We start from the raw sequence: 18,260 nt of genomic DNA, 5'->3' as shown, positions 1-18,260 counted from the left end.
CAAAACTGAGGTATGGAATTTCATGGATATTTAAGCCTAGGAGTCAGTCCTGGGCTAGGTGTCCTGGAGTTTAGCTGGAGTTTGAGGGGTCTTGGCAGCAGGAATTCACAGCTTGTACAGGTAATCCACTCCTGACATGCCTGGCTGCTTCTCCCTATGTCTCCATCTCCTCACTGTCACCTAGTACTCTGTATTTTGTCTCTCCCTCCCAGTAGTAGTTACTGCCTACTCCTGTTCTGCTTCCTCCTCTTAATGCTCCCTCTTCTTGCCAGGATTTCTTGTGACACTGACTTACAGCTTTTAGCCTTAACTTCCATGATTGAAAGGAAGCATCAGCTTTTCTTGATGCAGGACATATCATAGCAGCTCTGGCTCCGTGACCGTATCTGTGGTTGGGTGAAAGGAGAGAGCTAGGGCTCTGAGGTCTGCATAGAATTTCCCTTTACTTAGGGATGTGGGCAGGGCCAGTTCACCTGGATGGAGCTGTGGTCGGCAGATGCAATGACTGGCATATAGAACATATTAAAACACAGTCATTGAAAGCTTTTGGTGTGTTTCAAATTTCAGGGTCAAGCTTCACTTAAGAACAAAAATGCATTCTACTTCTCAGTTTAAATGAAATATAGTATTCAAAATCACTAAGTATAAGCTCTTATAACATAGATGTTGTATGATAGAAGCACATATCACTCCATTTTTTTCTATATTAATGTTTGTAGATTTTTTCTTTCAATTGTTGGACTAATAATGACTTTGCAAATTATAATTGCTAATATTCTCTGGAGTGGAAGGCTTTTCAAATCACCTTCCAGTATTAATACCAATTTAAATTTTTTTAAAAACTGAGTTGCATTTGGAATTTCTGGATTTTTCTGTTTGTCATGCAAATATTCAGCTCTGTTCTTTTTATGATAATATGAAATAAAGTAGTTTCTCACAGTAACATTGTAAATCATTTGCTTTCTATTACATGCAGCTGGTTTTGTTACTATAATGATTTTCTATGAGTGCATATTTCAGAACACATAAGATGCAATGTGATATTCCTTTATTCAGAATTTGTATGCAATTATTGTTTGCCCAAAAATAATGAGAAAATTTGGAAATATAGTAATTTATTGTAATACATTTATTTTTAATATGTATCTACACCACGGGAAAAAAATCTAACTTAAAAAAAATGACATGCCATCTTTTTTTGTTATATAGACTAGAGTTTTCATCTCATGGAAAATTCAGAATCAGAATCAAAAACAGCTGAGGTAGTTACTCGGGTGCCTTCCTTCAGCTTATTCAAAAGAATATAGGATGAACGGTAAGAATTAAGTAAACCACAAATTATTTTGGAGTGTCTGGTTTATATTATAAATAAATTTTTCACTGCTGGTTGTTTTTTCAAAAATGTTGCCTGTATTTTTGATATTCATTCCTGTGATCTAATGTAAACTCTGTCCTACCAGTTTGGTGTATTGGTAGTTCATGATTAAACTTTTTTTATTACACTCATATGTTATAAATATTTCTCACTCTGCTCTCTTGAATCTCTCTAAATGGCAATAGTCTTTAAGACATGTCATGGAAAATGTTAAGAGAAATGTCCCACTTTTGTGTTGGCACATATTAATTTCACACCTTGAATGGAGCCTAGTTTCATCAATAATGAAGCATCTGCTTTTCAGATGCTGAATTAAAAATTATTTCATTATTAAGAAGAAACAGCAACAGCAACAACAAAAAGTAGAAGCAACAACAACAAAAACAGTCAAAATGAAGTGTCACTGTGGTATCAATGTTTTGTTCCTTATTGGTCTTGACTAGAATTTTAAAAGACTTGTTGGTAAATCTACATTTGTAGTTTAATGAAATCACTGTAGGTTAGATTTTGGTTTTAAAGTATAAATGTTTGTGAACCTTTTCTTATATACTTAAAAAAATACTCATATTTTCATTCCTAACTACAAAGGTACCATCACTAATACAGTGCATTGCATGTAATAGGGAAGAAAGAAGATTACTAGTTATTGCCTGTGTGCCACATATGTTAGTAGTGTGTTTAATTCTCACTGCAGTGTTCCGTTATTAATCTCATTTTCTCAGTAGTTCCTGTGGCTCCATAGAAAGGAGCACAGAGTTTGTAAGAGAGGGCAGAGTGGGGCAACATTGCACCAAGAAAAGGTTTTGGAGGCAAGAACTGATGGAGAGGGTGATCCCTTAGGAGTGAGACATCAGGTTGGGCATGATGGCCCACATGTGTAATCCCAGCACTTTGGGAGGCTGAGGTGGGCGGATCACTTGAGGTCAGGAGTTTGAGATCAGCCTGGCCAACATGGTGAAACCCCATCTCTACTAAATATATACATATATATGTGTATGTGTGTGTGTGTGTGTGTGTGTGTGTGTGTGTGTGTGTATTAGCTGGGTGTGGTGGTGAGCGCCTGTAATCCCAGCTACTTAGGAGGCTGAGGCAGAAGAATCACTTGATCCCAGGAGGGGGAGGTTGCAGTTAGCCAAGATCATGCCACTGCACTTCAGCCTGGGAAACAGAGCAAGACTCCATCTCAAAAAAAAAAAAAAGAGTGAGACATCAGTGATGGAGGGGCCAGCATGATGCTCACTATGACCAGAAAAAGCCAAGCCACTGTCTACACAGGGGCCACCATACTGGTGGAGATAAGAATGTATGGAACCAGGTAGAGCAGCAAAATGGAAAAGCACCTCTCCACGCTGCTGACAAATAAGTGACCAGTTACCCAAGAAGATCCTTTTTCCCTGGTAGTGTTGGGTCTTCAAAGGAAGTAGGGTCATCTCAAACCAAATATCCCCTCCACCTCCTATCTCACTCCCATTTAAAGAGAGGACCAAGCTACCTCCCCATTCCAAGTCCTTTGAGCCACACATGGACGGTGAGGTAAGGTTGGGCGAGTGCTTTCGAGAGGATATAAATTGAACTTTGTAAGCTGAACAGATATGTATGTGTTTTAATTCCAGTGTGCTTAGAATATTATGAAACCTGTTGAAGGTATTGTTAAGGGATGTGTCTACCATAAACTCTTGTAAAGAAAAAACAGGAAAATCTGTAGATCAAGCGAAGAGAAGTTTATTAGATCTGCGGAGTCTTAGTGGTACTTCAAAGTGGGGGAATCAGGAAAAGGTGTTGGGACCTCGGATGGTTGTTTTAAGGTATTGCGAGGCAGGGGCGGGAGTAACGGGATGAGCTTGCGCAGTGTGACATAATAGCTTTGATCAGTTTAAAGTAAGGCTAAGAGCTTGAAGTCAGTCCTCTGAGGAAGGTGCTAGTCTTAATCTATGAACTGTTTAGTTGACAGCTTACCTTTGAGAACTGGTTTATAGTTCTCTCTTTCAGAATAGCCCTTTTCTGGATCAAGCATTCATGTTATTTTCTTGGTCTCAGTATTGTTGAACACAGGGAGAGAGAATTATTCCTGGTCTCAGTACTGTTTTAACATAGGGACAGGAAATTGTAAGAGTTTTAGCTCTCAAATGAGAATGGCAGATTTGCCCAAATCAATGCTAAAAGTGGTGATTGGACAAAAATAAAGGTCTTTTACATTTATACCCCCACTTCACTGAGACTTTGAGATAAATAAATTACATTATTATCTTTAGTTGGAATTGGAAGCTCAAATAAGCTAAAAATTTGTCCAAGATCACAAAATGAATGATTGAAGGAGTCAGAATTCAAACTCAGCTCTGTGTAAGGATAATCTGGCAGAGATACTTGCTGCCCCACTGATTACCTGTGTTGGTATGATCTAACTTTAAAGTCTTCCCTTCTCATCTCCCCCCACGTCCACTACTCCCAGGAAAACTTAACCTTTTTTCTTAATAGAGTTTTGATACAATTTATTTTTTCATTAAAGGCTTAAAACAAAAACATACCCTTAGCATGAAGCATGTTGGTACTTAATTACATACTCTCTTGCATAGTTCTTTGTCTCTTCAAAAATATTGAGAAAAGCTGGAAGTGCTTCTTACACTTCTTTTGTATCTCCCAGCACTTAGAGATGCTAAGCACAGAGTAGAGGCCCAATACTCCATTTAACTGGACTGAATGTTTGCCAGTCCTCCAGTAACAGTGTACAGAATTTTAGCTACTATTTAAGGCACAGTTGCTCTGCCAAATATTTGTTGTGAGAAATAAGCAAATATTTCCCAAAATGTTCAGGCAAGCATATTACGACTACAAACACATTTTTCACTGCAAAGTGTTTCTCTTATTTTCATATTTATATGTATGTATGTGTGTGTGTATATATATATATGTGTGTGTGTGTGTATATGTATATATAGTGGTGTCTCAACTGCATCAGAAATAAAGATAAGACTACAGAAACAGAACAACTGGCATTTCAGTTCTATGTGTTAAAGATGGTTTTTTCAATCCCCTGACCTGTAAAAACAAAGACAGCAACTCAGGAAATAGTGGAGGTTGTCTTCATATATATTTTTATTTAAAAAAAAACCATCTCATATCACAGGGTATGGAATAGAAGTGGAGAAAGGTGAAGGGCATTTGTTTTCCCAGGAATGTTCTCTATAACCTTCCTGACTTCCACAGGCCACCTTCAGACTGCCCTTCTCTTATTCTTTAGGGCCACCACAAAGGGTCATGTAACTTGATTTTTCAGTTGGATAAAAATGTTAGCAAATGGGGACCTTGCACAATGTTATTTCCTGAGGGTCCCACATTCATCTAAGGAGAGCCAGAGCTACCACCATTTTGATGAAAATAATTCACTTTCAATAAGATTCTAAATTGTTTTAAGATTGCACAACTGAGCACAGGTGGCTAGTGGTCACTGGTGCTTTCAGTGGTTTAGACGATTCAGGAAACAGTGACAGACTCTACTGTCACAATTGGGGTGGTGATCATGATCTGTGTTTTCTTTGGGAAGGGAGAGAAGCAGGTAGAGGTGCTTTAGCCACTTGTAGCCGGTGTGTCGTCCCTGGTAAAAACATCGATACAAAAGGGGTATACACATTTCAGACTCGAAAAACCATCTGTTGTATGCTTCCAGTGAAGATCAACTAGCACATTTGGAATGGAAAATGAGGCAATTACTTTAGGCACAAATACTTTGATTTGAAATTACCTAGATCATGTATGCTTGGTGTTTTTGTGGTTGTCACTGAAACGAAAGCAATTCTTCGAATTGTTTAGCAAATAACTTTATCCACTTGACTAAGTTAATAGACTCATTGTCAAACATCCAGGAAATTCAGAAAATATTCAGCTTTGCATAAGGATAATTTTCAAACCTTTGAGCCTGCAATGGGAATAGATTCTACCTGGTGAGTGAAGTGTGTACTTCACCCTCCTGCTGCTCAGAGGGGACTCTTCACCCCTCCTTCCCACTACCTCTTAAGCCTTCTCTTTTCTTTAGTCTTTCTTTTCTCCACCCACCCTCTACTTCCTACACAAACTTATTTTGTTTTTCCTAGTTCAGAATGCTCTGAGTTGTGTAGACAAAACATTTTATTGTTTGATTAAAAAAACTTATTTTATTCAAGGTCACATTCAAGTTACTGCCTACAATGTTGTTATAGTTTTTCCTTACATATTTATACCACCTTTGGAGCTTCTATGTCTAAACTATATCCTTTAAGGAAATAAACTTAAATGAATTTCTCTGAATGGACTTTGAATGAGCAAGAACTTGTTATTGCAGAACCTTCTAGGCCACTTGACTGTCACAGCCTCCTCAGGTGGGATGGCTAAGAATGTTTAAATACAGAAGCTCTGCAGGGAAATTTCCTCTAACCATTTGATGCCTAAGAAAAAACGAACACCTAGTGTCTAAAGAATGTTACCTGTCCTTCAGCTCTTATCTCTGTTTGGTTTTCAGGGAGTTGGCTTCCAGCCTGATAACAGATCTCGCCCTTACCTCTTGACCTAGCCTTCTGGTACCAGGTCCCTGTTTTGTGCCTTCTCAGTGCCCACTTTCTTCTTTTGTCTTCTTGTTTTGACCTTGGTTCATTAACCTCATTAACTCAGGCTACACAAACCTCTAGCAGAGGCCAGCCACACCCCTTATGCATGAGGCTGCCCCTCCTGGTCTGGCTGCTGGAGCCCTGCTAACTGGGAACAGACACTCTCCCTTGGTTCCATCTTCCTCAGTAAGCCAGAGTTGAGTTCAAGTAGGTTAAAGCATTACATTTGTAAATTTGTAAAGGATCAAGTTGTGAAAAGCAGGGCAGTCTTGTTCTTGGAGACTTTATTAGCCAGTAAATGCAATATGATACATTTATAGGAGTGAAGACCCAAGCTTTCTGAACTTCATTGAGCCAGAAAGATGTGTTTTATTTCATGGAGTTTATGGAATGACTACAGCATAGGTAAGCTTTTACACAGCACCACATTGACTTGAGGTAATCATAAAATAAAAATGGACAAGGAGACCCTTCAGGTCGAAGTATAATTTATATATACATTTACCCAATCCAATGCAATGACCCCATACCATATGCTTTTAATTTTTGGTTTAATTTTTAAGCTCTTTTGTTTGCTTTTTTGATGTAAAAGAAGTATGATTAACCTTTTTTTTTTTTTAAGAAAAAAAGGTACTTGCTGCTTTCCATAATACTTGTATTATAATAAAATGCACTGGCTATGGTAACGCTCATATCAGCAAAAAGTGACACAACATAGCATTAAAAAGTCCTTCACTGTGACAGAATAAATCAGAATTGTGTGGTAAACCCTTTACAGCTTGTTATCATTTTGCTAAGAAAATAGAGCTACTGGCAACTTTTATATGGGGAAGCTGAACATAGGCTAGAAAGGTTTTCCAGATGATGCTAAAATCCTCAGCTATATTGATGCAGGTCTTCTATTTCTTGTTATGTCATGAATTTTGGAAAATAAACCTTCTGAGAGGGAAAAGGTAAACATTTTAGGACCGGAATGAATTCGTATAAACTATCAAGAACAGATAAGGCATAAAAATAGCAGGGTTAGAGAATTGTTAGATTGATGATTGATAGACAGATAGATAGATAGATAGATAGATAGATAGATAGATAGATAGAAATAGAAGTTTCTTGTTAATTTTGAATCTTTTTTTACATTTATCATAAGCCAGAAAATTAGCTCAGTTAGTTAGTTGAAAGGAAGGGCACAAAGTAATTGAGGTGGTTGATTTTTTAAAAATATTTGTTAATATTTTTACTATTCAACTGCTTTTTCCATTTAGAATGGCAAAGACAAAGGTAATACCACTTCATTTATTTCTGCTCTCATTGTGCATTTTCAGCACATATGAGCCAAGCAAATCAAGTCACACACACACAGCATGAGTCTCTCTGACTCCCTCCTATGTCTTGCCAAAGAAATGATGGTCAAGAGTTGGATGTGCATTCAGTCTTTTCTATTGATTTCACGCATATGTATACATACCTGTACATATATTGTTTACATAACTAAGATCATAATTTATCTGTTATGCTTCAACCTGTTTTTCACTCAATATGCCATGAGCTCTTTTTAAACATACCACCTTTTTTTTTTTTTAACTGGCTACATATAATTTCATAGCATGGTTATATCATATTTCAGTTTTCTATTATACTACATTTATTTTCAGCGTTTCACTGTTATGAAAGTGCTACAATGAGTATTCTTGTATATTACTTTTAAAAAAGTGACAGTGTTTCTCTGGGATAGCTTCCCAGAAATGGGATTGCTGAGTCAAATAGTCTTTTTAAAGTCTTACAGGTTTGACTAAATTGCCTTCCGAAAAGCTTATTTATCTTTTCATTAAACATATAAGCATACCTGTTTTCTCACATCCTTGAAAGCTCCTGATATTATAAACATTTTTGTTCTATATTTCCAACTGTGTGAGTGGATATTTATATTTCATTATTGTTCTAATATTTATTTACTTAATTATATGGTCAATTTTGTGTTTCTTTATTTATTTAATAATTATATTTTTTCCTGAATTGCCTATTCCATTTTTTTGTACACTTTTCTTTGGGGTTGTTTTTTCTTTATTGACTTGTTGATGCTTTTTATGTATTTTGAATATTAAGTCTCTGTTAAATATGTGTCAATATTTTCTTCCACTCTCTTGCTTTTTTTTGAACTTTATTTCTGAATCCTATTTTAGCATATAACAATATTGCTAGCACTTAAAATTTCAAGAAAGCAGCTAGCTAACTGTTTGTTCAGTTCACAAATTATTTAATTAGTTTTCATTTTACTTATTTATTCAGTTCCACATTAATTATTATTTAAATAATTTTTAAGCTTAAGCTTGAAATTTATTTTATTCTGAGTTGACAAAAAGTACCTTTTAATTTTTTTCTCTTTATTTTAAATGTGTCCTTCTCTTTAGAATGCTATTTCATATTATCACTTTCATTTCTTAAATTTTGTCTTCCTTTTTTTTTTTTTTTAAGAGATAGGGTCTCACTCTGTCACCTGGGCTGGAGTGCAGTGGTGCCATCACAACTCACTTTAACTTTGAACTCCTGGGCTTAAGCAATCCTCCCACCTCAGCCTTCAGAGTAGCTAGGACTACAAACACACACCACCATGCTGGCTAATTTTTGTATTTTTAGTAGAGATGAGGTCTCACTCTGTTGCCCAGGCTGGTCTCAAACTCCTGGCCTCAGGTGATCCTCACATTTCAGCTTCCCAAAGTGCTCAAATTATAGGCATAAGCCACTGTGCTTGCCCAAAATTATGTCTAAGTTTTATCTTCATGTATTTAGAGGAAATTATATCTATTTTTGGCATGTGAAAAGGTACCCCAAATATGAAAAGTTTACTTTAGCACCTGTGGCACGCAGACCCTAAAGTGACCCCCAATGAACTCTGCTTTTTGGTGTCCACTCCCTTGTATAACGCCCTCCCTTTGAGTGTGGGCAGGACCTATGACTTGTTTCTAACCATTAGGACACAGTAGTGTTGATGGGATATCACTCCCATGATTACATCACATTATATAAGGCTCCAACTCGCTAGCTCTCACTCTCATGCTGCTCATGAAGAAAGAAGCTGGCCTGTTATGAGCTGCCCATGGAGAGGTCCATGTGATAGGGAACAGTGGGTGGCCTCTACAATCTGAGGGCCTCCGTCCTGCAATCACAAGGGGATGAATTTTGCCAACAATCTGAAGGAGCTTGGAAGCAGATTTTTCCTCAGTCGGATCTCCAGATAAGAATGCAGCTTAGCCAATACCTTGATTGTAGCCTTGTGAAACTCTTAGCAAAGGATCCAGATAAGCTATGTACAGACCCCTGAACCACAGATGCTTTAAGGTAGTGAATGTGTGTTGTTTTAGCTACTAAGTCTGCAGTAGTTTGTTGCACAGCAATAGATACCTAATATAAAACCCACATTTGAAATAGACATCATTAGGAACAAAAATAGCGAGGACTAGGGATTGAATTATTAGTTCTTTGGCACTGTAAATGATCATATTAGAAAAATGTGCTGTGGAGTAATACATATAATATGATATGATACAGAAAATGCTCTTGTTTTTCTAGCTCTTAAAATGTAGTTTCAATATTTTGCTGTTATATTATTAATGTAATACAGCAAATCATTATAAACTGGGGAAAACTGTTAGATCAAGCTTTAAAACTCCTGGAACTATATTGCATAAAACACCTAGCATAATTAATTATGAGTCTGGTTATTGGAATTTTACCTATGCAGACACTGAAACAAATACAGCGTCTACTCTAGAGCTTTCAAATGCACAGTTACTTATATGTTTCGTAAATGAAGATCTAAGTGACTTTAAAAAGTGAGAAAACAAAACCTGTTCAGGAGGAATTTCTGAGTCTTCCATCACCATCCCTTCTCTGCCTTCCCCCTATTTGCAGTGGTCACTTCTGTGGTTGTCTTTTATTTCACATTGTCCTTCTTTTTCTGTCTTCACTTTTTCCTTTTGCTCACCATTTTATGTAATCCATACATTGAGGTACTGCTTTTTTTCTTTTTAGGGTATTGACTAAGGATTCAACTTTAAAAAGTGTAATATCAAATAATTATTTGGTCAGACTCAGTAGTTTTTCAGATTCAGCATGGTAAAAAGTTTGATTGCTAAACTGCTCAAAGATAAATGACTTTATTTCCTCGATAAATGACTGTATTTCCTCCACGCACTGCAGACTCCTCTGAGACATGTATTCTGGTTCCTAGCTATGTCCCTTTACAGTTGCTTGAGTATAGTGTGTTTATTTCAAACTTAATAATCATTGCCTTTTCCCAGCCTTCATTCTTGTCAATTTTGATATGAGGCTTCTTTTCTATAGAAAGGTCTAGCCAGTGACTTCCATGCCACTTGACATCTTGGTCCTCACCATTTCCAGCTTTGCCAATGTTTGCAGGTATCTGAATAAATTTCCAGCTCATTTTCCAAACTTCACACAGCACTTTTCACTTTCTGCTTTGCTTCATATTTCTGCACCTATCTTATCTTCTGTTATTAGAAGGCAGAATCCCATACTGTTGAGGACTATGCTTTGCAAATAATAGGCCCTGGATAGATGACTAAGTGAAAGAAAAATTATTAGAATTTTTAAAGCATAGTTAATATGCTCTAATATGGATTTTGGATTTCGGAAATTGGTAGAATTATAAGAAAAAATGGGGAGGGGTCTTAGAATTTCCAGTTTTAAATTTTGCTAAGTAAATTTAGACAATCATTTACTATCATCATTATTTCATAAAATGCAGTGCAAAACAAAAATAGGTTTATAAATGAAGTTCAACATGCACAAACAAAATTCAGAGGACATAATGTCAGGATAAAAGATTGAGCTTTTCTTAAAATTGATAGATCAACTTTAAAATGACTAGTATACTCTGTTGTCCTCTTTTCTCGTTTTGCAGCAGACAGCTGAAATCTTTGTATTGTACTAGCAGAGTCTATATGTTTTAAAAATCACTGAGCTAGTCTAACCTTTCACTCAATACAATTATCCTCTTTAAACCACCATGGGTAAGATCTGCTTGTTGTATATCCAACTGTTGGAAAACTTCCTGTTTCTTGCACGTGACTAGTAGTGGGTGGGAGAGAACCAGGTGGACAGATTCATGTAGCCAGCATCACTATTTGATACAGAGCTGTTCCATCACCACAGAGAAACTCGCTGAGGGACCTCTTTACATTATACATTTTAAATCATTTATTTTATTTGAACAGACTCTCAGAAGGTGATGGATGGGATATTCTGAAAGTTGGAAGGCAGGCTTTGAGCCACAGAGAGCCACTGCAATATTTGAAGATTCTGGTGATGATGCTGACTGCCTGGCTACCTAAGAGGAAGAAAGGTTTGCCAACCCTTCTCTCATGCTCACCATCCATCTTCCATCACCTTTCCCCCTTTTAATGCCCTTTCCCTGCTTTTTTTATCCAATAAACCTTTACTGAGCACTATTATGTCTCTATAAACTTAGAAGCTAGGAATGAAAAGATGGAAAATGAAATCCCTGCCGTCCATGATTTTCAATTGAGTAATAAGACAGAGACCTACATAATGAACCACATGCAAGGAAAGGGATGTAGTGCCACAGAAGCATTGAGAAAGCAACTGATTCCAACAGGACAATTTTTACATGTGAAGTGACATCTGAGCTATTCCTTGGAAGAAAAGGGAGAATCAGGAGAAAGGGCGTTTAAGCAGTGGAAACAAAGGCTATAAACACTGGGAGTGAGGAGCATGCCCTGCAAGCATGGCAAGTGGTCTCCTGCATTAGAACAGAGGGTTACGGGAGGGAATGTGGCTGGAGAGATAGGTGGGGGCTGGATCACAAAGGGCAACAAACGCCTTGCCAAGGAGTTGGGGCTAAGCAGTTGGAGGCCATCAAAAGATTTTAAGTAGGGATGTGATATAATCACATTTTTTCCCCTAAAAATAAAGACAATAAAGACCATTCTGGAGTTAGTGTGGAGAATGGATTAGAAGGGTGAAAGACTGGAAACTGGAAGATCACTTTAGAGGCTGACTTTCACAATAGCCTCTTCCCTCTAGGAAATAAACTCATCTACCTCCTGGTGAGGTTCAAATTAGGAATAAACGGGTGAGTTCTTTTTTTTCTTATGAAAAACTAAAGATGAAAGTGGAGATGCCTCACTACAACTAGTGATTTAATTGCAATTCCTTACGGAAAGGACAGTTCTAAAACCTGCAAGTAACTGAAATTTGATTTTTTTGTCAGATAACTTTTGCTGGGACCTCTTGTATTCAAGCATCTTCATGGGCACTTGGGAGAAAATACTCAAATGCCATGTGAGAATCTAATAAAATTATTCTTTTTTGCAGTAAAAATAGCACTTCTACTAAAGTGCTGAAAGAATGATTATTTTTAAGCAGCAGGAAAAAATGGAGAAGGAATCCTTTAGTTTCAGCTGGAAAGCCTGACTGTTGTTGCTTTTTTCCTACTTGATAGGGTTGCATTTCCTTGCATTTATTTGCATCTACCTCTCCAGCTGAGCCACAATAAAAAGCACCTACCTCAAATACCTAGCACTAATGGCTTAATTTGACAATTTGTATATGGTATTCTTTTATTACCCTTTAGGACCTTAATAATTAGTTTTTCTTTAGTGCAGTATTAAAGCATTAAAGGTCATAAATTCCACAGTCACCTGTATCCATTTATTGCTAATTTATTATAGAACATATCATAAACTTTCCTTGACATATAGGCCTCTTCTTAACTATAAATCTTTTTTCAACTGTTTAGATAACTTATGCTTAAGTTCAAGAAGAGACCTTGAGGAGCAAATATTTAAAACATGTATTTATTACACATAATGGAGTAGGGTGGATAATCATGTGAAGTAATCATTTACATTCAGTATATTTATCACTTCAAACTCTTATAAAGATAAATTTGTTTTCAAGAGGGAAAAATGTTAAATGTCAAGTAGCTGTTTTTCTAAGTGCTTTAAAATGTCCAGCTGAATAAAGCCATTTTCTAGTTAGGACAGAACACCAAAAAAGGTTTCCAATGAGATTAAATTTGTCACTAGTAACCTCAGTTAAGCTTAAAAACTTTGCAAACTTGATAGTTGTCTCTTCAGATGGCAAATGTATCATCTCAGTTGATAGAGGGTTGTTTCCTCTGTTTCAGCTATGGAAATAACATGTCATAAAAAACTCACAGATCCTGAATGCATTTACCTTACTGCTTAAACTTCCGTATGGATGCGTATTTGTGGCACACATATATTCAAAAAGGGAGAGGAGAAAATCAACTTGCTGGAAAATCCATTTGTTGAATGAGTAATTTGCTGAAAATCACATTGCTTTCATTAATGTTGTCTGATATAATCAGTAACCATGATGCATGAGATAGTTGCAACACTCATAGGGACTTTTTCCCAAAGCTTTCATTGAGCTTTAGTTTTCTGCAGCCTGGTGGCTAGCCAAGCTAGACTATCACAGGTTTTATCATACTCTGACTTTGGGAAATCAAAAACTTTGAAGTGAATATTTTCAACTACAAATGTAATTGTATTCAGTGTCTAATGATTTATAAACAATGGGATAGGTTTTTTTTTTCCAACATATTTTTAGTCCAGCCTTCTGCAGTTTTCTTAATTTACCAATTAATCAACCCAATTCAATATGAACATTTTTATGCACATTTTAAACATTTGAGAAGTGCCCAATGTCTCAAATATTAAATGCACATGAACTTAACATTTAACTGAACTGACAAGTCCACTACAAATGACTAGAGTGAAAAGAATACAGCAAAACTAAAGCTAAACTAAAACCAACACTTTGATAAACTATTGAACAGTCAGCCACACAATTTGCTGAAATCTTGCTTTATAACAGGGGCTATGTCTTCTTGATAGCATGTTCTATACGCAGCAGTGAAATGAAGATTCTGAGAAGGGATTACCATACCTACTGCAAATAGAACTTCAAATTTGAAATACATTAGCTATAAAGAATTATGCAAGAAAGAGTAAAATTGTTGCAAATCCCTGAGGAATGCAATAAGATGAATAAAGACACAAATGTAAAATAACTAGAAAGATACAGGAGCTACCATATTGCGAATTCAATTCTGGCCTCTAACTGATTAAAAACAATAAGTTGAAATTGCTATACCACTTGGGAAATTGGTGAAATAATCTTAAAAAATGCTAAAGAGTCTGTAGAAATAGAAAATGGCATCAAAATCATTTTGAAAAATTGGTAGTGTATTAGTCTGCTTAGGATGCCAGAAAAGAATGCTACAGACTGGGTGGCTCAAACAACAGTTTATTTTCTTATAGTTCCTGGAGTCTGGAAGTCCAAGTTCAAGGGGCTAGCAGGGTTGGTTCCTGGTGATGCCTGCCATGCAGCCCTGTGAATGGTCTGCTTTCTCTCTCTCCTTACATGGTCTTTCCTCTCTGTGTGAGCATTTCTGATGTGTCTTCAGCATCTTATAAGGACACCAGTTCTAGTAAATTAGAGACCCCCATTCTTTTGAGCTCATTTAACCTTAATTACCTTCTTAAAGGCCTTGTCTTCAAATACAGTCACCTTGGGGACTGGAGCTTCAACATACAAATTCGGAGGAGACACAGTTCAGTTCATAACAGTATGAACTACAAAATTCTTATGTAAGTTAAAAGTCATAAATCCTGCAGTTACCTGTACCTATGTACTGATTTATTATGAATTGCTGAAAATTTTGGTTCCTTTCCTGAATATTAAATATTATTCATAAGACTGAATAGTTTTATGATCTCTAGCTTTTGACAAATTTAACTCTCCTATTAAGCTGTAAAAAACATCTCTGATAAATCACCATCCCTGTGATCAATTTACATAAACTTTATGCTAGGCAAAATCATCAGATTTCAAGTAATTTTAGTAAATTTTATAAATTTGGCAAATTGGTGATTCAGAGACTTTTTATTATTTATAAATTATTCAGCCATAGAAGCTAGGAATAGTCATAGTCTCGCCAATATCACAGCTGGCAGTAGAATGGTCTTGCGTATGGTGATGACAAGCTAGAAGAGGTCTCCAGAATTCTTTGGATATCATTTTAAATATTCCTAAGGGCTGGATGGTCCTAAAACTATGAAAGAATGCAAGATTTCATCAGGTCAGATAGAAAATACATTCGCAAATGTAAGGCCTTCATCAGAGCCAAAGGTCTTTAGAATTTGACACATCCTAAAAGTCAAAGACACGCAAAATTTAAGCAAGGGTTCAAACTGGAAAAGAGTTACAGGTCTCCGTGAGTAGACAAAGAACTAGGCAATGTGAACTCTGAGACCAACTACTTTCACATTAAAAAACTTAATAGCCTTTTTGATATATAATTCTCTTACCATATAATTCATCCATTTGAAATACACAGTTTAGTGGTTGTTAGTATAGTCACAGATAGGTGCTACCATCACCACAGTCAGTTTTAGAACATTTTCACCTCAAAAAGAAATCCTATACCCTATAGCTACCAGTCCCCTATCACTGCATCTTTTCCCCCCAGCCCTAAGTCACCACTAATCTGCTTTCTGCCTCTATAAACTTTCCTGCTCCAGACCTTCAAATGAATGAAGTCATATAATATGTGATCTTTTGTAACTAACTTATTCGCTAAGTACGTTTTCAAGGTTCATCTATGTTGTAGCACGTATCAGTACTTCCTTTTTTTTTTTTTTCTGGCTTCTTTTTGAGATTTATTTATCTTTGGTTTTCTGCAGTTTCAGTATGATATGCCTAGGTGTATTCTTTTTGGCATGTATTCTACCTGGTGTACTTGGAACTCCCTGGATCTGTAGTTTGGTGTCTGACATTAATTCAAGGAAATTCACAGTCATTATTGCCTCAAATATTTCTTCCATTCCTTCCTTTCTTCTCCTGCTGCTATTCCCATCATGCATGTGTTACATTGATAGTTGTCCTACCATCCTTTGATATTCTATTCCACTTTTTCAGTCGTCTTTCCCTTTGCTCTTCAATTTTGAAAGTTTGTATTGATACATCCTCAAGCTCAGAGACTCTGCTTAGCCATGTCTGGTCTACTAATGAGCCCATCAAAAGCATTCTTCACTTCTGTCACAGTGTTTTGCCCTCTGTCATTTCTTTTTGATTCTTTCCTAAAACTTCCGTCTCTCTGATTACATTATCCACATGCTCTTGCATTTTGTCTACTTTTTCCATTAGAGCCCTTAGCATATTAATCATAATTGTCTTAAATTTCCAGGCTGATAATTCTGACATTCTTGCCATATTTGAGTCTGGTTTTGATGTTTGCTCTATCTCTTCAAACTATGTTTTGGGGGTTTTTTTGGTGTTTTTCTTTTTCTTTCTTTTCTTTTTTTGGCCTTTTAGTATGCCTTGCAAATTTTTGTTGAAAACTAGAGATAATGTACTGGGTACAAGGAACTCCAGTAAATAAGCCTTTAGTAATGTGACGATACTGTGTGGAGGGGAGAGAAAGCATTCTATAGTACCATGTGTGATTCAGCCTTGGTCTTTTAGTGAGCCCGGGTCCCTGGGCTGTGAACTTCACAAATGCTTCCCAGTAACCCTGCCAAACTTCCCCAACCGTAGGTGCCATAGAGGGGGCTGGAGTTGGGCATTTCTCTGCACCTAGGTTGGTTAGGCTCTGGTAAAACAGTTTCTTTTCAGGGCAGGTCTTATTAAGAAGAACAGAGTGCTCTGCATACTCCAAAATAGTTCCTTTTCTCCTCCCCCTGCCAGAAGCATGAGGGGGATTTTTCTCTGTCTCCACTTTTAGAACCTGGGAACCAGGTTCCAGTTAGAACCGGAAACCAGAAGTTTGTTCCTGAGGTTTTAGAGCCAGATAATATTCCATTGTATGCCACATTTTGTTTATCCGTTTGCCTATTAACAAGCATTTGGGTTGTTTTCACCTTTTGAATATTCTGAATAATACTGTTATAAACATTCATGTATAAGTTTCTACATGAACATATGTTTTCATTTCTCTTGGGTATATACCTAGTAGTGGAATTGCTAGGTCATATGATGACTCTACATCTAATCATTTAAGGAATTACTGAACTAGTTTTCAAAGTGGCTGCACCATTTTACCTTCCTACTAGCAATGTTTGAGAGAGTTCTAATTTCTACATATCCTCATCAATACTTGTTGTTACCAAACTTTTTTATTCTTAATGTAATTTTTAAAAATATTTTAATTGTGATAAACTACATGCCACATAAGTTTTACCACAGTAACCTTTTTTTTTTTTTTTTGAGATGGAGTCTCACTTTATCACCCAGGCTGGAGTGCAGTGGCACCATCTTGGTTCACTGCAACCTCCACTTCCTGGGCTCAAGTGCTTCTCCTGCTTCACCTGCCTGAGTAGCTGGGATTACAGGCGCATGCCACCACACCTGGCTGATTTTTGTATTTTTAGTAGAGACAGGTTTCACCATGTTGGCCAGGCTGGTCTTGAACTCCTGGCCTCAGGTGATCTGCCTGCCTCGGCCTCCCAGAGTGCTGGAATTACAGGTGTGAGCCACTGTGCCCAGCCCATATTAACCATTTTAAAGTGTAGTGTTCAGTAGTGTTAAGTACACTCACACTGTTGTACAACCATTCTCCAGAAATCTTCATCTTACAACTCTAAAACTCTGTACCCATTAAAAAAAAAAAACAACAACAACACTCCACATTCCCCTGCATCCCCAGCCCCTGGCAACCACCATTTTACTTTCTGTCTCTATGAATTTGACTACTCTAGGTACTTCACATTAGTGGAATCATGCAGCATTTGTCTTTTTGTGAATGATGTTTCACTTAGCATAATGTCTCAAAGTTCATCTATGTTGTAGTATGTATCAGAATTTCCTTCCTTTTTACGGCCATTGAGTGTATATCCTACATTTTGCTCATCCGTTCATCCACCACTGGACAAATAAGTTGCATCTACCTTTTGGCTATTGTGAACAATGTTGCTGTGAATATAGCTGTACAAATGTCTCTTGGAGATTTGGCTTTCTTCTTCTTCTTCTTCTTTTTTCAAAGACAGGATCTCTCTCTGTTTCCCAGGCTGGAGTGCAGGGGTGCAATCGTAGCATGCTGCAGCATCAAACTCTTGGGCTCAAGCACTCCTCCTCCCTCAGCCTCCTGAGTAGCTAGGACTTCAGGCATGTGACACCACACCCAGCTAATTCCATTCTTTTGGGTATATTCCCAGAAGTTGAATTGCTGGATCATATGGTAATTACATTTTCTGAGGGACTGCTATACTATTTTCCATAGCAGCTGCACTATTTTGCATTCC

General features: G+C 37.0%; 1 protein-coding gene across 1 annotated transcript in view; it reads left to right on the top strand.

The window, feature by feature from the left end:
• The window catches only part of LOC117069847 (formin-like protein 18), a 166,459-nt gene that overhangs the window by 11,152 nt on the left and 137,047 nt on the right, over positions 1-18,260 (top strand). Inside the window, exon 3 of the mRNA XM_033188336.1 lies at positions 11,187-11,314. Within this exon, the coding sequence (XP_033044227.1) occupies positions 11,187-11,314 (128 nt within the window). The remainder of the gene's footprint in view (positions 1-11,186; positions 11,315-18,260) is intronic.

The sequence above is a fragment of the Trachypithecus francoisi genome, unplaced genomic scaffold (assembly GCF_009764315.1).
Source record: "Trachypithecus francoisi isolate TF-2019V2 unplaced genomic scaffold, Tfra_2.0 Contig01579, whole genome shotgun sequence".
Classification (NCBI taxonomy): Eukaryota; Metazoa; Chordata; class Mammalia; order Primates; family Cercopithecidae; genus Trachypithecus; species Trachypithecus francoisi.
This window is presented reverse-complemented; position numbering and strand designations above follow the sequence as displayed.